At 43.6% G+C, this 24,976-nt stretch overlaps 1 protein-coding gene across 1 annotated transcript in view; it reads left to right on the top strand.

Annotated features, from left to right (window-relative positions):
• The first annotated feature begins 2,231 nt into the window (after positions 1 to 2,231).
• LOC310775956 (NACHT, LRR and PYD domains-containing protein 3-like) overlaps positions 2,232 to 24,976 on the top strand; it is a 55,942-nt gene continuing 33,197 nt past the window's right edge. Inside the window, exons 1-10 of the mRNA XM_083636078.1 lie at positions 2,232 to 2,311; positions 9,517 to 9,630; positions 10,351 to 10,464; positions 12,909 to 13,040; positions 15,129 to 15,220; positions 16,283 to 16,416; positions 20,896 to 21,118; positions 21,868 to 23,165; positions 23,337 to 23,818; positions 23,906 to 24,079. Coding sequence (XP_083492204.1) covers positions 2,238 to 2,311; positions 9,517 to 9,630; positions 10,351 to 10,464; positions 12,909 to 13,040; positions 15,129 to 15,220; positions 16,283 to 16,416; positions 20,896 to 21,118; positions 21,868 to 23,165; positions 23,337 to 23,818; positions 23,906 to 24,079 — 2,837 coding nt within the window. The 5' untranslated portion in view covers positions 2,232 to 2,237. The remainder of the gene's footprint in view (positions 2,312 to 9,516; positions 9,631 to 10,350; positions 10,465 to 12,908; positions 13,041 to 15,128; positions 15,221 to 16,282; positions 16,417 to 20,895; positions 21,119 to 21,867; positions 23,166 to 23,336; positions 23,819 to 23,905; positions 24,080 to 24,976) is intronic.

Below are 24,976 nucleotides of genomic sequence, written 5' to 3'. Positions count from 1 at the left end.
ACAATTTGTAACAAATATTGTATAATAAATCGCCTAAGATGAGGTGGTTTATTATTAGATATATAATTAGAATCATAATCTGCATTTATGGGAGTGGGTTTTTCTATGAGTAAAAAACCTAGGGTAGATTATTCTATTCAGAGAAAATGGTTTAAATAAATTTCCTCATTTAAAATAAATGCATTCATATAGAGTACATTTATAAAGGAATAGATTATATTTGGTTAAAAGCATTAGAAATAAGTTTGTGTCACAACTGCACACCGCACGGTTAATGTGTCATGCACTGTCATCCATGAAAAAGGGTTTAAATGAATTTCTTCATTTAAAGTAAATACATTTAAATAATATACAATTATAGGAGAATAGAATGTATTGGCCAGAAATTTAGAAATCAATCTGTTTCATACCCACACACCTTGTTATAGAATGGAGCATTATTATTTTCAAAGTGACATGTGATGTCTTTTATGATGAAACCATTTAAAATAGTCTCCTCTTTTAAACTGAAGGCCTTTATATAATAATACAGTTATAAGAGAATGGATTGTATGGGTTAGTAATTTAGAAATAAATCTGTTTTATACTTACACACCTTGATCAAAATGTTGAGATGGATGCAGGTATTGGGAATGATTATAGGTCCAATATGTCAGCATTTTATTCTGGAAACAATCGTAATGAAGTTCATCTAGCACGATGGTTTAGTAGAAGTGATATATTTATGTGAAGATAGAGAAAGGATTCCCTCCCTTTTAAGGAACTGAGCGCGGAGCACTGAAACGGGGGCAAACCACAGCATGTCCACACGCGCAGGAACGGATGAAAGTCAGTTTAAAAGAAAAGTTTTGTGAATCATGGTATTCTTGATTCTAAAGTATAGGTAGGAATGGGGCATTGGTCGGCGATGATTCAGTATGGATTGAGTCTTAATGTAAGACTCAAAGTATGTATTTGAAATTAGTTCAGGGAATAAGTGAATTATTTTCTTCTTCTGAACCCACAAGATGAAGCAACCTTCTCCCTGGTGCACAAGCCGAGGGCTATTATTAGGTAGCAGGAAACCACGAAGCAGCTGCGGAGAGATTACCGTAACTGAAACCATGAAGTGTTTGAAAGGCGATGCATGGAGTGATGTTTATTAGGATGGATGCATTTTAGGGAGCTATGGAGGTGGATGAATACGAAGTGTTATGTAATTCAAATGTGAAATATATGTTGTTTTATTCTGAACGGAAAGGTTAGTTTAGTATGAAGAGAAAATGATATTCAATGTTAGGGGGGAGATATTTGGAGTGGAATTGAAAGTGTGTATTTAGTTATAGGTTAGAGGTAATTATAAATGATGTTATATGGGCTGAAATGTGTATTACATGAATGATGTAGAATGTATAAGAGATTGCAATTGTGCTGGGCTTTTTGCTATGATGCCAAAATAAAAAGAAACTATTTTGCGCCAACATCTGAGTTCATCTCTCTTATTTGTACGAAGGTCCATCTAATAGTTAATAGCAGCTTCTTCTCGTGATGTGAAAATACTAGGAAAATTTGGTTTAGCCTGAAGTATCACATCTTTTAAGGTTACTCTGGAGGCCTTTGTGATGACAAGCTTAAAACGACTACCTGACAGAGAAGGTGTATTAAAACATCGCCAGGATTAAGCAAGAATTGTCATCGCAAGGGAAGAACTTTTAACATGACCTTAACCAGTGCAGATTAACACATAGTTAGAATTCATTTTCCAACAAACACAACAACATTTTAGTGCTAGAGGGAGCCACCGTTAACTCGAGTGATCACCCCTAGGGAGTGAGGGGCCACTGCCCCCGACGGGTGACCACAGCAGGTCAGACTTGAGAATGAAGGTGGTGAAAAGTTGGATGAATCCCTCTACCCCGTGGGTTACTAGATGAGCTAGTCATTATATACCGTAGCAGATGTCCTTAAGAAAATAAACCAGCGGATAGGCTAGCTATAGAAGTAAGAGTGTAACCTCCGTCGATACGCTGTAAGGCTTATCGAGCATTATTAACACCTCCTTTGTAACATGTTTACTCACTATGCCTGTTCAAATGATCTTCAATCTTGAAAGCTTGACTGAGTCCAGCTAACTGTGTGTGTGTGTGTGTGTGTGTGTGTGTGTGTGTGTGTGTGTGTGTGTGTGTGTGTGTGTGTGTGTGTGTGTGTGTGTGTGTGTGTGTGTGTGTGTATGTGTGTGTAAAGGTGTTGGCTCTACCATGAGTGAGTGTGAGCAGAGAGAGGAGCGGCTGTCTCTGTCTGGGGAACATGACAGGCCGAGCAAAGCTAAGAGGTAAGATGAGGATCTCTGTCCATGACATCATTCGAGCTCTGCAGTGACATCATTGTATTAGATATTCCAAGGGCCCTTGACTGACAGGGGCCCTGACGGGAGCCCTAAAAAGAATTGAAGACTGGAATTTTTTGCAGTATTAAATTATTAACCTATCGTCATTAATATAATATTTTATTCACAATGTACTAATAAAACTAATGGTTTATTTTTATTTTTATTGTATTTTGGCAAAAAAAAACATCCACCCTCCTCCCCCTTCGATTTTCATAAAATGGTTCAGTCCTGCCTCAAGTCCGCCCCCAAACCACGCAGAACTGCCGGCTTCTATCAGAAATGCGTAGTGAGTGAGATCATGGCAGCAGCAGCATCATCATGTCTAAATAAGGCAAGAGAGACAATTGAACAAATTAAATGGTCAAAGTTGACATTATTGACATTTAAGGTATTTTAGATAGGCACCCCCTTCCCCGCCCGGCATCGGTGGGCCCGATGTTGTATCCTTTCATGGGGCCCAAAATCCACAAACGGCGCAAAACAGTGCGCAAATACAACTCCAGTTACATACGGTTAGGATTCAGCTGTGGTGGGATGGAGGAAGAGCCCAGGCAACAGTGCGGGCTGAGCAGGAGCATTTAATAGAGTTGAAAACAGTGAAAACACTGAAGCCTGCTTTCAGAAAGTTGTTGGACTTTTGGATAAAACAACAGAGAGAATACCCTGCCCTGTCTGACAAAGCTGTGCGCTTTCTCCTTCCTTTTGCGACCACATATCTGTGCGAGAAAGGCTTCTGTTCACTTGCTGCCATCAAAACCAAATACAGAAGCAATGCTGAGCCAGACTTGAGACTGAAGCTCACCTCAATTGGCCCAGACATCAAATGACCGTGTTCACAGAGACAGGCACAACCTTCACATTAGGCTCATGTGGGTTGTCAATGGACATCAACATGCTCTGTATGTGTGTGTTTGAATGTTTGAAGTACAATTGTTTGCTCTGTGTGTGTGTGTGTGTGTGTGTGTGTGTGTGTGTGTGTGTTTGTGTGTGTGTGTGTACATTGTGGCTGTGGCTGACAAAAGTTAACAATAAATCATGTTATTAGGAATAAGTGTGCCTCCTGTGTAAACTGTGCAGCTGAATAGACTGTATTTGAATGTCGGTCATGGGGGTACATGGAGAGCGAACTAATTTCTCAGGTTGTACTTGGTGTAAAAAGGTTGAGAACCACTGCTGTAGAGGGTGTGAGGTATCTGCACTTATCTGTTTAGCCTGTAGAGGGTGTGAGGTATCTGCACTTATCTGTTTAGTCTGTAGAGGGTGTGAGGTATCTGCACTTATCTGTTTAGCCTGTAGAGGGTGTTAGGTATCTGCACTTATCTGATGTTTAGCCTGTAGAGGGTGTGATGTATCTGCACTTATCTGTTTAGCCTGTAGAGGGTGTGATGTATCTGCACTTATCTGTTTAGCCTGTAGAGGGTGTGAGGTATCTGCACTTATCTGTTTAGCCTGTAGAGGGTGTGAGGTATCTGCACTTATCTGTTTAGCCTGTAGAGGGTGTGATGTATCTGCACTTATCTGTTTAGCCTGTAGAGGGTGTGAGGTATCTGCACTTATCTGTTTAGCCTGTAGAGGGTGTGAGGTATCTGCACTTATCTGTTTAGCCTGTAGAGGGTGTGAGGTATCTGCAGTTATCTGTTTAGCCTATAGAGGGTGTGAGGTCTGCAGTTATCTGTTTAGCCTGTAGAGGGTGTGAGGTATCTGCACTTATCTGATGTTTAGCCTGTAGAGAGTGTGAGGTATCTGTACTTATCTGTTTAGCCTGTAGAGGGTGTGAGGTATCTGCACTTATCTGTTTAGCCTATAGAGGGTGTGGGGTCTGCAGTTATCTGTTTAGCCTGTAGAGGGTGTGAGGTATCTGCACTTATCTGTTTAGCCTGTAGAGGGTGTGAGGTATCTGCACTTATCTGATGTTTAGCCTGTAGAGGGTGTTAGGTATCTGCACTTATCTGATGTTTAGCCTGTAGAGGGTGTGAGGTATCTGCACTTATCTGTTTAGCCTGTAGAGGGTGTGAGGTATCTGCACTTATCTGTTTAGCCTGTAGAGGGTGTGAGGTATCTGCACTTATCTGATGTTTAGCCTGTAGAGGGTGTGAGGTATCTGCACTTATCTGTTTAGCCTGTAGAGGGTGTGAGGTATCTGCACTTATCTGTTTAGTCTGTAGAGGATGTGATGTATCTGCACTTATCTGTTTAGCCTGTAGAGGGTGTGAGGTATCTGCACATATCTGTTTAGCCTGTAGAGGGTGTGAGGTATCTGCACTTATCTGTTTAGCCTGTAGAGGGTGTGATGTATCTGCACTTATCTGTTTAGTCTGTAGAGGGTGTGAGGTATCTGCACTTATCTGTTTAGCCTGTAGAGGGTGTGAGGTATCTGCACTTATCTGATTAGTCTGTAGAGGGTGTGAGGTATCTGCACTTATCTGTTTAGCCTGTAGAGGGTGTGAGGTATCTGCACTTATCTGTTTAGTCTGTAGAGGGTGTGAGGTATCTGCACTTATCTGTTTAGCCTGTAGAGGGTGTTAGGTATCTGCACTTATCTGATGTTTAGCCTGTAGAGGGTGTGATGTATCTGCACTTATCTGTTTAGCCTGTAGAGGGTGTGAGGTATCTGCACTTATCTGATGTTTAGCCTGTAGAGGGTGTGAGGATCTGCACTTATCTGTTTAGCCTGTAGAGGGTGTGATGTATCTGCACTTATCTGATGTTTAGCCTGTAGAGGGTGTGAGGTATCTGCACTTATCTGTTTAGCCTGTAGAGGGTGTGAGGATCTGCACTTATCTGTTTAGCCTGTAGAGGGTGTGAGGTATCTGCACTTATCTGTTTAGCCTGTAGAGGGTGTGAGGATCTGCACTTATCTGTTTAGCCTGTAGAGGGTGTGATGTATCTGCACTTATCTGATGTTTAGCCTGTAGAGGGTGTGAGGTATCTGCACTTATCTGTTTAGCCTGTAGAGGGTGTGAGGTATCTGCACTTATCTGTTTAGCCTGTAGAGGGTGTGAGGTATCTGCACTTATCTGTTTAGCCTGTAGAGGGTGTGAGGTATCTGCACTTATCTATTTAGCCTGTAGAGGGTGTGAGGTATCTGCACTTATCTGTTTAGTCTGTAGAGGGTGTGATGTATCTGCACTTATCTGTTTAGTCTGTAGAGGGTGTGATCTATCTGCACTTATCTGTTTAGTCTGTAGAGGGTGTGATGTATCTGCACTTATCTGATTAGCCTGTAGAGGGTGTGAGGTCTGCAGTTATCTGTTTAGCCTTTCTGTGTACGGCACTGTCAAATATATTGCAGTTGTTTCTGTGAATTGCAATAACTGTGCCTAGGTACTGTGTTGGTACAAGTGTTGGACTTGTTCTACAGGCTGGTTATTGAGTATGACAGGAGTGATCAGATCCAGTTCACTTCCCCGATGCCAGTCCTGCAGTACAGTACAGTACAGTACAGTACAGTACAGTACAGTGACCTGGCTGGAGTAAGCATCCTGTAGTACAGTATAGTGACCTGGCTGGAGTAAGCAACCTACAGTACAGTATAGTGACCTGGCTGGAGTAAGCAACCTACAGTATAGTGACCTGGCTGGAGTAAGCATCCTGTAGAGGGTGTGAGGTATCTGCACTTATCTGATGTTTAGCCTGTAGAGGGTGTGATGTATCTGCACTTATCTGTTTAGCCTGTAGAGGGTGTGATGTATCTGCACTTATCTGTTTAGCCTGTAGAGGGTGTGAGGTATCTGCACTTATCTGTTTAGCCTGTAGAGGGTGTGAGGTATCTGCACTTATCTGTTTAGCCTGTAGAGGGTGTGAGGTATCTGCACTTATCTGTTTAGCCTGTAGAGGGTGTGAGGTATCCACCCTTAAGCCGCAATGTTGAGCACGAAGCCTGAAGTTCACCACACTCAGACAGTTCACACGAGAACATTTCCTTTCTACACTGGAATATAAATGGATGGACACACGCAAATCGCAACCTCAGATCACGTATTTTACAGTCACTGAATGCTGATATTATTTCTTTAAACGAGACTCATCTGCAAGGGGAATTGAGGTGGATGGGTATGTATGGTTTGGTTTAAATAGGGTAACACACATTAGAGCGCCCAGAGGTTCTGGAGGAGTAGGGTTATTAGTCAAATCCTGTTTATTCCAGGAATATGAATATGAAATCATTGAAAAAAATTACGGGATTATAGTCTTATTATTCCAACATAAATTATCAGGTTATAGTTTTATCATTTTCTCCTGCTATCTTCCGCCTGAAAATTCCCCCTGGGGAAGAGATGCCTCAGGTTCTTTCTGTCAATTATTGAGTTTGATTTATCAGTTCTCTGATGTTGATGCTATTTATATCGGTGGGGACTTGAACGCAAGAATCGGGAATATGGAAGACTTTATCCCCACTATTGATTTCATTCCCAAGCCTGTAGCTATTGATGATTTTGTTAATAAACACGGAGAAACTCTCCTTGAATTTCTCTGGGATGCCAGAATGTGTGTAATTAACGGTAGGATTGATCCACTAAATGATAACTTTACATCAGTGTCTCCAAAGGGCAGAGCTGTGGTCGATTATTTTGTTGCTCCCTTTGATTGTTTAGAAAATTGCTTAGAATTTAAAGTAATGCTTGCCTCTCAAACTGTGGAAGATATAACTCTATTTAATTTGATCGATGAGCACTGTCGCCTACCGGATCATTCACTACTATGGTTAAAATTCAGGACTGGTTATGAAACACTGCAATTCAGTCAAGTAGCTCCTGTTATAAGTAAATCCTCTAAAAAGCGGGTGATCCGCATAGTACCTGAGACTTTTTTCAACTCGGATATGGGACGTACAGCCTTGTCACAGCTGACTGAAAAAATTCAGATACAAACTAAAAACCAGGAGGAACTGGACACTTGGTATGGTGAGTTCTGTGTTTCAGTGTTATCAGAATTGCACACAAACATTGTTAAACCCAAATTCAGGAAATCAAAAGAGAATAACCCCTGTTGGAATAATGAGCTGAGTTTGCTATGGTCGGATATGTGTAAGGCTGAACGTCTTTTTTTTAAATGTAATGACCATGCTTTAAGAAAGCATCTTAAATTAATTTATAAGCAAAAACAATATAGTTTTGATAAATCACTTAGAATGTATAAACGTAAATATCAGAGAGGTCAGATTTTACAAATTGATCAACTACAAACTCAGAATCCGCAACAGTTTTGGCGTGAGATAAATAACCTGGGGCCTAAGCGACAGAAAAAGATTCCCATGCAGGTGTGGAGTGAAGGGGAATTAACATCAGACCTGGGGAAGGTATTGAAGGTGTGGGAGGGGGCTTTCTCCGGATTATTCTCTAGGAGTCAAGATGTTGCGGGTGTCTCTGCGGTTTTCTCATCCGGTTTGGAGGGGGGTTACGCCCACCCCAACAGTGTTATTCCTCTAAATGGTGCTGTATGTAGAGAGGAGGTAAGTCATTCAATCTGCAAAGGTAAAAAAAGGCCGTCGGTATAGATGAGCTACCAAATTAAGTGCTCAAAGACCCTAAGTTGTTTGATTTATTATTTCATCTTTTTCATACTTGTTTTGATCATGGTCTGTTACCATCTGCCTGGTTTAAATCTATTATACTCCAATACCAAAATCCCCAAAGGATGACCCCAGGATTCCACTAAATTATCGTGGAATTAGCTTACTAAGGGACCGTTCGTTATTTAGAAGAGGGGGTCACTGGAGGGATTTGGTGTGCTCTGAAATAAAAAGCTATGCCCCTTCCCTGATCAAAATATATTTTACCTTGACCCTCCCCAAGTGATTTGAAAAATATGATTGATCCTCCCCAAACAATATTGTGGCGAGCTTGCGTGGAAGAATGCAGACTGACACAGAGATCTTACTTTTAACCAAACATTTGCAGAAACTCCGGCCAGAGGTGATCGAACACATTAACAGTCTCAGTCGTGGTGGCTACATTGATAGTAAAACTAAACATTATCCTGGCCACACAAACATTGCCATTACCACATAATGCATTCAAAACATGAGCACAACATCACTAAACCACGTTTTTAACTGTACAGTAACAAGCTTCCCACAAGAACATGAACTCCCATAATCCTTTGCGCTTCTTAGAGCAGAACTGTCACCAATCAGAGCGACCGCCTCCTCCGGTCGCTACATAATGCTATTTTGGCTTGTGAAACAATCTTCAGTCTGTGTATATCAATATTTGTGTTTAAATAGTGGTCAATGACTGATGGAAAAAAAGTTTGCTGGTTCTATTATTGTGGCGGACTCTCCACTCTCTGTCCCCCCTCTCTCTCTCTCACTCCCTCAGCAGACAGGCACAAAGCCACACATGTAAAATCTCCCAGCATGCATTGGGCTAATACATTTCAATAATAAATAGCATCCAAATGAGCCTAAATAGATAGAAAGGTAGATAGAAATAATGTTAACACAACATGCAATTGTAGAACATTTCAATATTGGACAAAATAAAATCTCGAAATCAAAACACAACCCTATGTGAAACATATATGTCATCCTGGTGGTATAAATATCCCTTGCAGACTTAATGTAATTTAGGAGATGAGTGAGCGAGTGAGACTTTTCGCTTCCATATTATCACCAGAAAAGCGCCACTGATTCGCCAGATACTGTACACGCCTACCTGATCGACAGATAGGACCGCCAAAGAGAAACAATGCACTGGGACATACCAAACAATTTGGACAGGAGGGGTGTAAATGAAGCAACTCAGTAGTGGTGAAGTCCGAAAAGCAAACATTACACACACAAAAAAAGTTTATATATTTTTATCTAATCAAAATTGTATACCCCTCCCCTGGACTCAAATTAAAGAGAGTGTAGGCCCTCAAACTAAATTTAAAACAAGATGACCCTCCCCTATTTTCCTCCAGTGGCCCCTTCCCTAAATAATTAACGGTCCCTTAGTTGAAGGCTGTGTATTAAAATCCGCAAGACAGACAAACGGTTGATCTGCTGAATGGGACAGCGCAACACTGAAGTTGTCAGTTATGGTTTCAGCAGATACCATATTATTCGGCCCTGGAACATAAACAAGAATGAAAAACATGAAACTGTCTTCTTCATAAAGACACACATACCTTCACAATAAATGTCCATAATGTGTTTCTCTCAGGATGCAGCAGCAGAGAGCAGACTCCCCTGAGCCCAGCTGTGTGTCCATGAAGAGTGACTGGTCTCTGCCTCACCCTTTGAACTTCAAAGATGGACAGCAGTCTACTGACAAAAGGTATTTATTTCAGATGCTGTTGTCAGATTCACATCAAAGGAAAAGTAACACACAGTCGCACACCAAAGGATTGTGGTAAGGTGCCGACCACTGGGAGTGAACTTAAGTCGAAAAATGCGTTGCCCACTCTGGCTCCATATGCGTCTATATTTATTGTATACTGTTGTCAGATTCACAGTCATCAGAGATAGATAGATAGATAGATAGATAGATGGATAGATAGATAGATAGATAGATAGATAGATAGATAGATAGATAGATAGAGAGAGAGAGAGAGAGAGAGAGAGAGAGAGAGAGAGAGAGAGAGAGAGAGAGCTCTAGTATTTGCAGTGCGTCCCGCACCGTTGACACTAGTTGGCTTTGTCGGCAGCTTTGAATCGGCGTTGGGTCATTGGTGAAAGAAATCACTCTGATTGATTAATTCCTGTCTGTCCTTGTGATGCATTTGGCAATAAGTGTTTCTGATTCTGATTCTGTTCTCTTTCTCTTCACAATAAAAATCCTCAGGTTAGTTGAAGGCTGCGTATTATAATCTGCAAGACAAACACACAGTTGATCTGCTGAATGGGACAGCGCAACACTGAAGTTGTCAGTTATGGTTTCAGCAGATACCATATTATTCGGCCCTGGAACATAAACAAGAATGAAAAACATGAAACTGTCTTCTTCATAAAGACACACATACCTTCACAATAAATGTCCATAATGTGTTTCTCTCAGGATGCAGCAGCAGAGAGCAGACTCCCCTGAGCCCAGCTGTGTGTCCATGAAGAGTGACCGGTCTCTGCCTCACCCTTTGAACTTCAAAGATGGACAGCAGTCTACTGATCAGAGGTATTTATTTCAGATGCTGTTGTCAGATTCACATCAAAGGAAAAGTAACACACAGTCGCACACCAAAGGTTGTGGTAAGGTGCCGACCACTGGGAGTGAACTTAAGTCGAAAAATGCGTTGCATTATGTCCATTATGCATCTATATTTATTGTATACTGTTGTCAGATTCACAGTCATCAGAGATAGATAGATAGATAGATAGATAGATAGATAGATAGATAGATAGCTCTAGTATTTGCAGTGTGTCCCGCACCGTTGACACTAGTTGGCTTTGTCGGCAGCTTTGAATTGGCGTTGGATCATTGGTGACAGAAATCACTGTGATTGGCTGGTCAGGGGTAGCGAAACAGCGCACGACGGAGGCTCGGTCCTTCGTGCGGCCGAGGTGGGTTCAAATCCGACCCGAGGTCCTTTGCCGCATGTCATCCCCTCTCACTCCCCAACTTTGCTGTTGGCCTAAGGCAGAAAATGCAATTCGGCATAGCGCCACCTACCGGCAACACAAAAAGTGGTTTACTTCGAGAATCGTCATATCGACTTCAAACTGGGGGGGTGCGCTTAGGGAGACCTGACAGAGTTCAGTCCCAAATTCGTGGGGCGTGGGAGAAGTTAGGTTTAGGGTTAGGGTCTGCGGGAGCTTATGGTTTAGGCGTGAGAGGTTAGGTTTAGGGTTAGGGTCTGGGGGAGGTTAGGTTTAGGCGTGGGGGGGTGAGAGAGGTTAGGTTTAGGGTTAGGGTCTGGGGGAGGTTATGTAGTGTTGGGCAAGTTACTTTCAAAATGTAATATACTACATATTACTTGTTACTTTCATTTAAAAGTAATATGTTACTTTACAATATTACTTTCTGTGTAGAGTAACTCGTTACTTATTACACTATTTTTGCATTACTTTTACCAAAACAACAGTGTAGCAGCTAAATGACATCGTTGTCCCGGAACCATCCCAAAAATAATTTCAACCGCCTTGAAGTCAGTGTAAACAATCCAAAATTCTAAATGTTATCATTTTCCTTTGTTATTGTTGTCAAAATAGTGGTTATTTGCATAAAAATACACAGTTTGATTAGGAAATTATTGTATCTTTTTGAAATATGTGCATTGATTTAATAAAATGTAACTCAATTTGTAACTTGAGTTACTTGACAAAGTAACTGGTGTAATATTACTGAAATCCTATAAGTAATAAGTTATATTACTGAGTTACTGCTAAAAGTAATATATTACATGTAATATGTTACTTTTGTAATGAGTTACCCCCAAAACTGGGTTTAGGCGTGGGGGTGGGAGAGGTTAGGTTTAGGGTTAGGGTCTGTGGGAGGTTAGGTTTAGGCGTGGGGGGTGGGAGAGGTTAGGGTTAGGGTCTGGGTGAGGTTAGGTTTAGGCGTGGGGGCTGGGAGAGGTTAGCTCCAGCGGGTCCACCGACACGCTGCACACTGCCTCGCTCAGCTGGTTCTGCTTGTGGGTTGTCGGCACTGCGGGCTGTCGGCACATAGACGGGGCACCGAATTTCATGCAATTCGGCATCGTGTCAACACAAAAAGCGGTTTATCTCAAGAACCATTTGTCTGATGGACTTCAAACTGGGGGAGTACGCTGCTTTGAACTGCCCAGAACATTTCACATCAAATCAAAAGTGATTCTGATTCTGAACAGTCATTTCATTGGTGTAAGGCTTAAGTGCAAAACAGAAATGGTGGCAACACGCATCCTTGTGGCACCCCACTGTAACACAAGCTCATCTGAATAGTAAAATAGTAAAAACTCTCTTGAGGCCACCATTCATGTTCATCTTAAAAAGTCGTTCTAAATGTAGGTGTCTGGCTATTGGTCCATCATAGTGAGAGGTGTGTCCTCTGTCCCCCTGTGCCATTTATAAGCAAATTGTAGGAGGTTGAGTAGATTCCCGAAACAGAAGACTTAGGGCTCATTCAGACACAATCTGACTCTGGCATTGACCCTCCGTGCTCCATTCATAGTCAATGGGGGTAGTCCGACAGGCTCCGGCAGTGGGCGACGCAGGGTATGTGTGAAAAACACGCGGTCGTACTGTATATAGATAGATAGATAGATAGATAGATAGATAGATAGATAGCTCTAGTATTTGCAGTGTGTCCCGGACCGTTGACACTAGTTGGCTTTGTTGGCGGCTTTGAATTGGCGTTGGATCATTGGTGACAGAAATCACTCTGATTGGCTGGTCAGGGGTAGTGAAACAGCGCACGACGGAGGCTCGGTCCTTCATGCGGCCGAAACATCCTTCTGAAAATAAGTAATTATTTTCTCTGTATTTTAGGATTAATGAAAACATGAAATTGTTCTTCATATCTTCTTCTTCATAAAAACACAGATACCTTCACAATGTTCATAATGTTTCTATCAGGATGCAGCAGGAGAGAGCGCATGCATGTCCTGTATGACCTAATACATCATGTCTTCTCAACAGAGTCGACCAGGAGAGGTCAGAGGGTTCCAGTGGTCCGACTGCCCAGGAGCATCAAACAGACCTGGACTCCATATTCATGGTGTGTAAAGGATTAACACCACCTTTGACTTCAGCTACACACAAACACACCTTGTACTTCACCATCAACTGAAATCAACCTGTTACAAAAAGGACAAAGGCTACGGTGTCACGACTAGTTATTACGATTAGGAGTTACTAAGTTATCTTATGCCTAACCTAATCATCACTAAGGCGTAACCAACAATGGCTGGGTTTCCCAAAAGCTTCTTTGCGCTAAGAAGCTAATTCAACCCTTCTTAAGGCCCCCTTAAGAAGCAAACGCGTTTCCCAATTGCTTCTTTACGAAGGCATGCGTTTCCCAAAAGCTTCTTAGCGCTAAGAAGCTTCTTTGACCCTTCTTAAGGCTCCCGTAAGAAGCCAACGAAGCCAACACGTTTCCCGATTGCTTCTTAGCCTAAAATTATCTTCCAATTATCCTCCGTTAAGAAGGCTGCGTTTCCCAAAAGCTTCTTAGCGCTAAGATGATCTTTCGTTAAGAAGGTTTTGTAAGAAGGGTCTGGAGCCTTCTTAACACCTTCTTAATGACAAAACACTGGCAGATCCAGCCGTGTCAGGCAAAAGGAGATACTTGTGTCCACTGTTCCTCTTGTGTTTTTCCCTTTTTCCTTTCTTTCATGTACCCTTTAGTGTTTAAAATTAGGGAACACTTGAAAATCTCCCCTGTATGTATGGTTACTTGTGTTTTAAATGTTTTACCGTAGGCTATATTCCTCTAATCAGAATGGATTCCTTTTATAATGTTGTGGATTTATATAGCACCTTTCACAGAACCCAAGGTCGCTTAAATTCTGTAGTGTTTCTCTGTTTTGTTGTATGCTGTGTATATAAAGCAATTTGAACTGCAGTCCATGTCTGAAATAAATAATGTTTAATAAAGTTTAACATGACCATGATTAGGTGTTAACAGTGTTTCTCAACCACTGAGTCGTGGCCCACTGCTGGGCTCAGAGTGCCATCAAGTGAGCCGCTCCAGTTAAGATGCTTCTTAAGAGCCTTCTATTTTTTTTATTTTTCTCGACTGTTAAGAAGGCGTTTGGGAAACACTTCTTTGGAGCCTTCTTAACTCCTTAAGAAGCTTCTTAACTCCTTAAGAAGCTTCTTAACTCTTAAGAAGCTTCTTTGTTGGGAAACTCAGCCAATGTCCCTTACCATTAGCTGTAAGTTGAAATCTCTACCCCTAGTGTACTGACGTGAGAGTGAAACTTACTTATGTGTTTGCAAGTCAAGTTTCAAGATTTGTATTGTCACTCCATTGTACAAGTAGACACGTGTGAAATTCTTATGCTGTGGGCTCCGTTACATAAGGTTGTTAGGTACAAAATCACAGCAAACAACAAATAAGGCAATAAAGCAACAGTTAACTAGGGCAAACAGTGTAAACAGTGTAGCCTATGTAAAGGGCAATTAAGGCAAACAGTAAAATAATAAAAGTAATTAAGTAGAAGTAATAAAGTATTAAAATAGAGTAGCATAGAATAAATATAAAAAAGTATCCACAGTGTCCAAAAGTGTCCACTTGTCAGTGGAAGGGCTCTATCGTCATAAAGGTGGTAATTTTGCGTTCGCGCACGCTTTGTGCCCGAATAGCGCCACACGCAACGCTAATTGTGGGCGTGTTGCCCGGCTGTGCTTCGCGTCACCTCGGCGCAAACCTCCATATAGGCGTGTTCCTCGCCTGCTCATACACCCCGGAGAATAATATTCATGTAGGATATAGAGTCGTCTCCATGCGAGCAGGTGAGGAGAGAGAGAGAGGGGAGCAGACAGAGGTGCAACCAGCAAGACAGCGAAGCTCGCGTTGTGTCACCATGGAGGATTTCCCCTCTCTCATCGACAGCACTGTCCTTGAGACAATTCTTCCATGTCCCAAAAGTGAACTGGAAGAAGCGGCTAAAACAGAGGGACCGAATGAGAAACTATCCATCAATCAGCTAAATATATAGTCATCATTTCCATGTTGCCAGATACTATTGACTTGCTTTGTGGCGTCTCCAGAGTCTTTCACACCAGTGGGGTGCTGAAGGTCATTTTGTAAGGCTCTGGCAGTGCTCATCCGGTTCCTCCTTGCACAAAGGAGCAGATAACGGTCCTGCTGATGGGTTAATGGGTTAATGGCACATGTATGTTACATGTGCTCAGGTTGAACCTGCTCTCATCTGTGAAAAGCACAAAGGACCTGCCAATTCTGCTCTTCTATGGCAAATGCCAATCGAGCTCCACAGTGCCGGGCAGTGAGCACAGGGCACGCTACAGGACGTCGGGCCCTCAGGGTAGTGAGCACAGGGCACACTACAGGACGTCAGGCCCTCAGGGCAGTGAGCACAGGGCACGCTACAGGACGTCGGGCCCTCAGGGTAGTGAGCACAGGGCACACTACAGGACGTCGGGCCCTCAGGGCAGTGAGCACAGGGCACACTACAGGACGTCAGGCCCTCAGGGTAGTGAGCACAGGGCACACTACAGGACGTCGGGCCCTCAGGGTAGTGAGCACAGGGCACACTACAGGACGTCAGGCCCTCAGGGTAGTGAGCACAGGGCACACTACAGGACGTCAGGCCCTCAGGGCAGTGAGCACAGGGCACACTACAGGACGTCGGGCCCTCAGGGCAGTGAGCACAGGGCACACTACAGGACGTCAGGCCCTCAGGGTAGTGAGCACAGGGCACACTACAGGACGTCAGGCCCTCAGGGTAGTGAGCACAGGGCACACTACAGGACGTCGGGCCCTCAGGGCAGTGAGCACAGGGCACACTACAGGACGTCGGGCCCTCAGGGCAGTGAGCACAGGGCACACTACAGGACGTCGGGCCCTCAGGGCAGTGAGCACAGGGCACACTACAGGACGTCGGGCTCTCAGGGCAGTAAGCACAGGGCACACTACAGGACGTCGGGCCCTCAGGGCAGTGAGCACAGGGCACACTACAGGACGTCGGGCCCTCAGGGCAGTGAGCACAGGGCACACTACAGGACGTCGGGCCCTCAGGGCAGTGAGCACAGGGCACACTACAGGACGTCGGGCCCTCAGGCCACCCTCATGAAGTAAGTAAGTAAGTAAAACTTTATTTATATAGCACCCTTCTCAACACGAATGTACAGAGTGCTTAACAAGTTAAAGCAACAGTTACAAAATATAAGCACAATATATAAATATAAAACAGGGGACATAAAACAGAGGAAATACAACAGACTTGTGGTACATAAATCAACACATCAAAATTACATAAAATCATGACAAATCAAAAGCCTGTCTAAAAAGTAGAGTTTTTAATTGTACTTTAAAAATCTCCACTGAGGCGGAGGCTCTCAGGCCCTGGGGAAGAGCATTCCAGAGCCTAGGGGCCACATCCGCAAAAGCACGGTCCCCCTTGGTAGTCAGCCTGGTTCTAGGCACTCCCAAGAGGCCAAGCTCAGAGGACCTCAGGGCCCGGTTTGGTGTGTATGGCTAAAAAAGGTCAACTATGTATGCGGGGGCTTGGCCATGGACAGCTCTAAAAGTGAAAACCAGAATTTTAAAATGGATTCTAAAGTGGACCGGGAGCCAGTGTAGGGCGGAAAGGATCGGAGTAATATGGGATGTTTTATTGGACCGGGTGAGTAATCTGGCTGCAGCATTTTGGACCTGTTGTAACCGGTTTATTGAAGTTTTATTGAGGCAGGAAAAAGGGGCATTACAGTAGTGAAGCCGGGAGGAAATGAAAGCATGTATAGCCACCTCCAGCTCGGCGGTGGACAGGATGCCCCGGAGCTTGGCTATGTTCCTGAGGTGGAAAAAACAGTTACGGGTCAGGTGTTTAATGTGATTGTCGAGATGCATAGATTGATCAAAAGTGACTCCCAAGATTTTTTATGTTTGTCCGAACAGTCGCACTAAAAGGTCCTAACTGGTTGGTTACCTTAGTGGCGATGTTTTCAGCTGCTAGGATCAATATCTCCGTTTTGGAGGCATTAAGTTGCAAGAAATTATTTGACATCCATTCTTCAATGGCGGACAGGCATGCAAGCAGGGTCTTTATATTATCCATTTCATCAGGATCAAAAGAAAAATAATTCTGAATATCATCTGCATAGCAGTGATATGAGACACCCTTAAATTTATTAATTAAGATGCCTAGGGGGAGCATATAAAGAGCAAAGAGAGATGGGGCCATAACAGAGCCTTGGGGCAGGCCACAGGATAGAGGGCTCCTGTCGGACGCGAACGGGCCCACAGCCACGGAGAAACTTCTCCCACTGAGGTAGGAGGAGAACCACTGGAGGGCAGCGCCTGAAATACCTACCCACTCCCTGAGTCTATCCAACATAATGGCATGGTCAACAGTGTCGAACGCTGCACTCAGGTCCAACAACACCAGAACTGCGCAGTCGCCTGTATCAGTTTTCATAATAATGTCGTTGGAAACCCTGAGGAGAGCTGACTCTGTGGAGTGATGTTTTCTGAAACCTGATTGAAATTTGTCAAGAATGTTATTGCTGTTCAGATATGCGTTGAGTTGGTTACTAACCACTTTTTCTAAGACTTTGGATACGAACGGGAGTTTTGAGATGGGCCTGTAATTATTCGGGAGGGAGGGGTCCAGATTTGGTTTTTTGAGAAGGGGCTGAACGATTGGCTGTTTAAAGAATGATGGGACGGAGCCAGAGGTAATGGAGCTATTTATAATATGGAGTAAGGGCGGGGCGACACAGGTGAGTACTTCTTTCAGCATGGAAGTTGGTATGACATCCAGGGGGCTAGAGGAGGACTTCATAGCTCTCACTACATCGGTCAGGTTGGCTAGGGTGATGCAGGAGAAAAAGCTTAGCGAGGCCTGCCTAACTGGACAAATAGGGAGGGGGGAGTTGGAGGGGGTGATGCCCGACCTCACATCAACAACCTTGTTGACAAAGAAGGAGAGAAAGCGGTTGCAGTCGTCGTTAGAAAAAATAGGGACAGAGGGAGTAGAAGGGTTTACGATGGTATTGATGGTTTTAAATAGAACTCTGGGGTTATGTTTGCTGGAAGTTATAAGGTTTGTGAAATAAGAAGTCTGTTTCTGATTGTTTGGTCAGAGACATTCACACCAGTGGGCTGCTGAAGGTCATTTTGTAAGGCTCTGGCAGTGCTCATCCGGTTCCTCCTTGCACAAAGGAGCAGATACCGGTCCTGCTGATGGGTTAAGGACCTTCTGGCCCTGTCCAGCTCTCCTAGAGTAACTGCCTGTCTCCTGGAATCTCCTCCATGCTCTTGAGACTGTGCTGGGAGACACAGCAAACCTTCTGGCAATGGCACGTATTGATGTGCCATCCTGGAGGAGTTGGACGTGCATCCTCTGTAGGGTCCAGGTAGCGCACCATGCTGCCAGTAGTGACACTGACCTCTGTAGGGTCCAGGTAGCGCACCATGCTGTCAGTAGTGACACTGACCAGGGTCCAGGTAGCGCACCATGCTGTCAGTAGTGACACTGACCTATGTAGGGTCCAGGTAGCGCACCATGCTGCCAGTAGTGACACTGACCTCTGTAGGGTCCAGGTAGCGCACCATGCTGCCAGTAGTGACACTGACCTCTGTAGGGTCCAGGTAGCGCACCATGCTGCCAGTAGTGACACTGACCCTATAGCCAAATGCAAAACTAGTGACAAATCAGTCAGAAAAGATGAGGAGGGAAAACATGTCAGTGGCCTCCACCTGTAAAACCATTCCTGTGTTGGGGGTCGTCTCATTGTTGCCCCTCTAGTGCAGGTTGATCATTTTAGTTTCCAAACAATGTGGCATCCTTTCATTCCTAACACATTACCCAGTCCATGTCAGGAAAGATATCCAACATGATTTCCCCCCATTAAGATCTGATGTGTTTTCAAAGTGTTCCTTAATTTTTTAGCAGTGTATTAAATTGTGTGTGATGTAAAAAAAGACAAAATAAGAAGAAAAAAAGAAGAAATTTCAGGCGACCCTATTTGAATTCTAGGTGACCCCACTTAGGGTCGCGACCCAAAGGTTGGGAACCACTGCACTATTGTGTGTGTGTGTGTGTGTGTGTGTGTGTGTGTGTGTGTGTGTGTGTGTGTGTGTGTGTGTGTGTCTGTGTGTGTCTGTGTGTGTGTGCATGTGTGTGTGAGAGTGTGTGTTATTTAATGAGGAGTCTCGTGGCCTGTGGAAAGAAACTATTCTGCATACGGTTTGTGCGTGCTTTGGGGACTCTGTATCTTCTCCCTGAGGGCAGCAGGGAGAACAGGCTGTTGTGCAGGTGGGTTGTGTCCTTCCGGGACTCCCTGAGGCACCGCTGATTGTACAGTTCCTGCAGTTCTGGCAGCTCACATCCTGTCACGTGCTGGGACACGCGCCTCACCCTTCTCAGCTCCTTGTGGTCCATGGTGGTACAGTTCCCGTAGCAGGTAGTGAGTGAAACAGTTGGTCAGCAGGCTCTCAATGGTGCCTCTGTAGAAGTCCCTGAGGATTTTGGGCCATCCGCTGTGCTCCTGTTGGGGCGGTATGCAAATTGTAGGGGCTTGTCGTTAGTGGGAGTGTGGGGCGGATGTGTGATATGACCAGCTTAATTTAATTTATTTATTTGTGTAGGGACAGATCATACATAATGTTTACCAAAAGATCGGATGACCTGTGCCACAGCATTTATAGCCCAAGGCTAATTTGCAATGCCCAATGTTTAGTTCATCCGACAGGATGGGGAAGGTGTTTGTGGTGTGCTGTTTCTCCCCCTTGAAGTCAGAAGCAGCATGGAGTCCTCTCAAAAGGTGTCTTGGGTTGTTGGAGTCAAGTTTGGACTCCAGCTATGAGTTATCTCTGTTTAGGCAGGGTAAAGATTGCAGTCCATTAATTCACTGGTCTTTATCTTCTTCTTGATCTTCCCCGCTATCTGTCGTGGCATGGCTCTGAACCGGGGCACGGTTGGCTTGGTGATACACAGCTCTGTGGCTCTGAACCAGGTCACGGTTGGCTTGGTGATACACAGCTCTGTGGCTCTGAACCAGGTCACGGTTGGCTTGGTGATACACAGCTCTGTGGCGTCTGTTTGAGGTGGACCATTTCGGATGTCGCTTGTTCTGGTTTTCATTTAAAGGATGCTTGGTAATAGTGATAGTGTTGCATGTAGTTGATCAGATATCCTATTGTTGATGTGCTGTCCTCAAGAAACCGTAGCTTCGTGTCGTGTGTGACCATCATAGCTCCCGGTGTCACTTCGGTGTCCTCAATCAGTATCACCTGCATCGGCTCTCTCGCTTAACTTTCTAACTATTTGGTAACTTGTCCCCCAAATATGATGTCAGTACTTTCCCTGCAGTGGTACACCTCCAGTCCTGCAATAATGTAAGCAAAATCCTAATAAGTACTAGAATAAGAAAGAAAGATGGATTTCTAAAAATTAAGTAAATTATCTCGGACTAGTGTCATGATTATAATTTTCTGCTTGGGGAGTATCATATAAAACATTCAGGTCTCACAAAGAATTGTGACATAGTAACATGGGTCCACAGCCCAAAGATGTTCTAGGTTCACAAAAACGCCATCAAAATTAAAAGTAACGGTTGTTTGGCCACTAGAGGTCGGGGCCCAGGCAGGCCGGAGATGAGGCGAGGACGAGGCTCTCACAACTCGCTACTGGGGCGACTCGGTGGCCACGCCCGGCTCGGTAACCAGGAAGTAGCTGTGGATTGAGGCAGAACGTGACATTCGCATTCAACAATTTTAGAACCATTGTTGTGAAACTAGAATGTTTTGCGCTTTGGGTTAACATTTCTATTTCATAATTATTTGTGAGATCATGTTGAATCTCCATGTTGCACTCTTTAGATCAGTGCGGGCTTTCACTCTCTGTAAGATGGATTTGATTTTGTCTGTTGTCTTTTATTTTGTCTGCAGATTTTAGTATGAAGGTTTAATATGTATATTATTCTGTTTCAGCTGCTTGAGGAGAACATCGTCACCTTTGTGAAGAAGGAGCTGAGAAGGTTCCAGAGGGTTCTGAGTCCAGATGAGGCAGAATGCTCAGAGAGTCAGAGGGAGGATGAGGAGGTGGTGGACACTGAGGAGGAAGAGCAGAGGAGGAGTGGCACAGAGGCTTTTCTGAACATCACACTGCTCTTCCTGAGGAGAATGAAGCAGGAGGAGCTGGCTGAGGAGCTGCAGAGAAGTAAGAGGCTTTAACAGCTTTAATGTCATGGAGAGAGAGCAAAGATGGTGGAGAATGAGTGAATCATGTCTGTTAGAGCCAGTTTTGTCCTCCCCATCTAATTCATTTGAATGAGGTATGCAAGCCATAGCCGGAAGACGCCATCAAGCCACAGTTCTCAACCGCAGCAAACGAAACTAGAAACAAATTATTATAGAGATCATTTCATTTGAGTTTGGCTTATTTTGATCTCATTTGACTTGTAAAGGCCCGTTTTATTTTTCTGAATATATTTGAGTCATTATTTGTTTGGAATAAGCCAAATAATCCATTCCAACAAGAACATTCCAGATCAACAAACTGAGTAGCCACCTTCATGTTGGAACTTCACGGGGTATAGTGGCTATAGTTTTAAATAAAAAAAGCCATGACCATGTCCAAACTGCTGAAAACATAAACATTTGCCAAACAAGATCTATTCATTACAAGATAGAAAAGTAAATGAGTGAAATCCCTCTGGATAATCTGGTAAAATTATTAATTTGTTAATGTCAGTGTAATATGCTGAACACAGTGGTGCACACTGGGAAACAAAACAGCACCACACCAGTTGTCTTTCACATTGAGCTGCACACAGTCAGGACCTGTTTGTCTACTCACCAGTGATGAGCTGAAGATATGTTATGGAGTGGAGATACACATTTAACAGGAAATGTTCACATTTGTCATGTTTACTGAAACATCTGCTCATTGTTCATGTGTTCTTTCAGAAACTCAACATCAACATCCACAACAACAACACAAATCCAGTATGAAGGAGAGGTTTCAGTGTTTGTTTGAGGGGATTGCTAAAGCAGGAAACCCAACACTTCTGGGTCAGATGTACACAGAGCATTACCTCACAGAGAGAGGGAGTGGAGAGGTCAATGATGAACATGAGGTCAGACAGATTGAAGCAGCGTCCAGGAAACCAGCCAGACCAGAAACAACAATCAAATGCGAAGACATTTTTAAATCCTTACCTGGAAGAGACAAACCAACCAGAACATTGATGACAAAGGGAGTGGCTGGCATTGGGAAAACAGTCTTAACACAAAAGTTTACTCTGGACTGGGCTGAAGACAAAGCTAACCAGGATATAGAGTTCATATTTCCATTCACTTTCCGAGAGCTGAATCTGCTGAAAGGGAAAAAGTTCTGCCTGGTGGAACTTCTTCATCACTTTTTTCCTGAGACCAAAGAAGCAGGAATCTGTAGGTTTGACAAGTTCCAGGTTGTGTTAATCTTTGACGGTCTGGATGAGTGTCGACTTCCTCTAGACTTCCAGAACAATGAGATTGTGACTGATGTCACAGAGTCGACCTCAGTGGACGTGTTGCTGACAAACCTCATCAAGGGGAAACTGCTTCCCGCTGCTCGCCTCTGGATGACCACACGGCCTGCAGCAGCCAATCAGATCCCTCCTGAGTGCGTTGACGTGGTGACCGAGGTAAGAGGCTTCACTGACCAACAGAAAGAGGAGTACTTCAGAAAGAAATTCAGAGATGAGCAGCAGGCCACGAGAATCATCTCCCACATCAAGGCTTCACGAAGCCTCCTCATCATGTGCCACATCCCACTCTTCTGCTGGATCACTGCTAATGTTTTGGACCATGTGTTGAAAACCAAAGAGATAGGAGACCTGCCCAAGACCCTGACTGAGATGTACATCCACTTCCTGGTGATTCAGTCCAAACTGAACATCAAGTATCATGAGAGAGCTGAGACAGATCCACACATGATTCTTTGTCTGGGAAGACTGGCTTTTGAGCAGCTGGAGAAAGGCAACCTGATCTTCTATGAAGCTGACCTGAAAGAGTGTGGTATTGATATCAGAGCAGCTTCCGTGTACTCAGGAGTGTTCACACAGATCTTTAAAGAGGAGTGTGGGCTGTACCAGAAAAAGGTCTTCTGCTTTGTCCATCTGAGCATTCAGGAGTTTCTGGCTGCTGTTCATGTCATCATCTCATTCATCGACTCTGGTGTCAATCTGCTGTCAGAACCACAATCACCCTCCACACACAAATCTGTCAATCTGTCAGAAAACCAGTCAGAAAACCAGTTAACCTCGCACACTGCTGACTATTCTGAATCAATGTCCAGCAAAGGGTTTATGAGTAAATGGACATTCTCCCTTTTGAAGAAAGCAGAACAAAGAAGCAAGAAAAAAACAGAACAGCCAGGAGCCATGTTAGATGAGCACACGTTAGAAAATAAACCAGAAACTATCTTCTACCAGAGTGCTGTGGACAAGGCTTCACAGAGTCCAAATGGACACCTTGACTTGTTCCTCCGCTTCCTCCTGGGTCTTTCACTGGAGACCAACCAGACTCTCCTACGAGGTCTGCTGCCACAGATAGGAAGTAGCTCACAGACCAATCAGGATGAAGTCCAGTACATCAAGGAAAAGATCAGGGAGAATCCGTCTTCAGAGAGAATCATCAATCTGTTCCACTGTCTGAATGAGCTGAATGACCACTCTCTTGTGAAGGAGATCCAAGACCACATCAGTTTTGGAAGTCTCTCCACAGGGAAATTCTCTCCTACCGAGTGGTCGGCTCTGGCCTTCATCTTAGTGTCATCAGAAGAAGACCTGGACGTGTTTGACCTGAAGAAATACTCAGCTTCAGAGGAGGTTCTTCTGAGGCTGCTACCAGTGGTCAAAGCCTCCAATAAAGCTCTGTAAGTGCATACAAACTGGATATATTCAATATATGTTGTGAGGAGGGAAATAAACATTTTCAATGTTGTTTTTTCATCACACTCCAGGCTGAGTGGCTGTCAGCTGTCAGAGAGAAGCTGTGAAGCTCTGGCCTCAGTTCTCAGCTCCCAGTCCTCTAGTCTGAGAGAGCTGGACCTGAGTGACAATGACCTGGAAGATTCATCAGTGAAGCTGCTCTCTTTTGGACTGCAGAGTCCACACTGTAGACTGGAGACTCTCAGGTCAGGATCACTGTTACTATTCAACAGCCTGTTTAAATTCTGTTTTACGTGCACATTAATATCAGAGAAAATACCTGAACTCTCATTTTCCTGCTGATGTGATGTGAAACCACATTCTTCTCTGAGAGAACATGTCATTATTTTCTCACCTCACTGCCTCTTGTTGAAATAGAAAAGTTCACCTGCAAAAACAGATATCTTCATTTGTACTTTTTTTTTTAATACACTAAATATTGCAGGCTTCACGCGTTCCTTTCTAGCTGAACTGGCAGCGCTCATTTCTACTGTGCCTCGCTGATTCCCCCTCGAGGTCTTGTACGCTTCACGTGCTCTCGTATGCAGGCGGGCCATGTGGCACCCCTCACCTCATTATAGTAATCAGATATTTATGTATTTATGTGATAATTATTAAATTTTTTGTATATTTCTATTACGAATCAAGAGGTAATTAAAACATTTTCACTGAATCATCTTCACATAAATCAACTAAATAATATTTTATGTGCACTCCAGGGAGTATAAAACAGGTGTTATTTCATTTTAAGAATGACATTTATATGTGTTACAAATGAAGTCGTCTTGAGTCAAGAACTAAAATGAAAAAACGAACCCGATGCTTGAGTAAACTGTTAATATTGGGGACAATAACAGTTTCTGCTTTATCATAATTCATTTCTGAGCAGTGTACTAATGAGAAAATCCAACATGTAACAATTTTATACTGAAAGGCGGGATCTCTTTCTCAGAAAACCTGTATAAAATCATCAATCGTAAACAATCAAACTAATAGTGCTGGGTGATATGGATGAAAATGTTATCACGATTCAAATTTCCATATTTGGTGATAGTTGTATCACAATATACATTATGCTAGCTTAAAATCACTCTTTTTATTAT

Source organism: Poromitra crassiceps, assembly GCF_964638095.1.
Source record: "Poromitra crassiceps genome assembly, chromosome: 4".
Lineage (NCBI taxonomy): Eukaryota > Metazoa > Chordata > Actinopteri > Beryciformes > Melamphaidae > Poromitra > Poromitra crassiceps.
The sequence above is the reverse complement of the archived record's forward strand: the minus strand, read 5'-3'. Positions and strand labels throughout refer to the sequence as shown.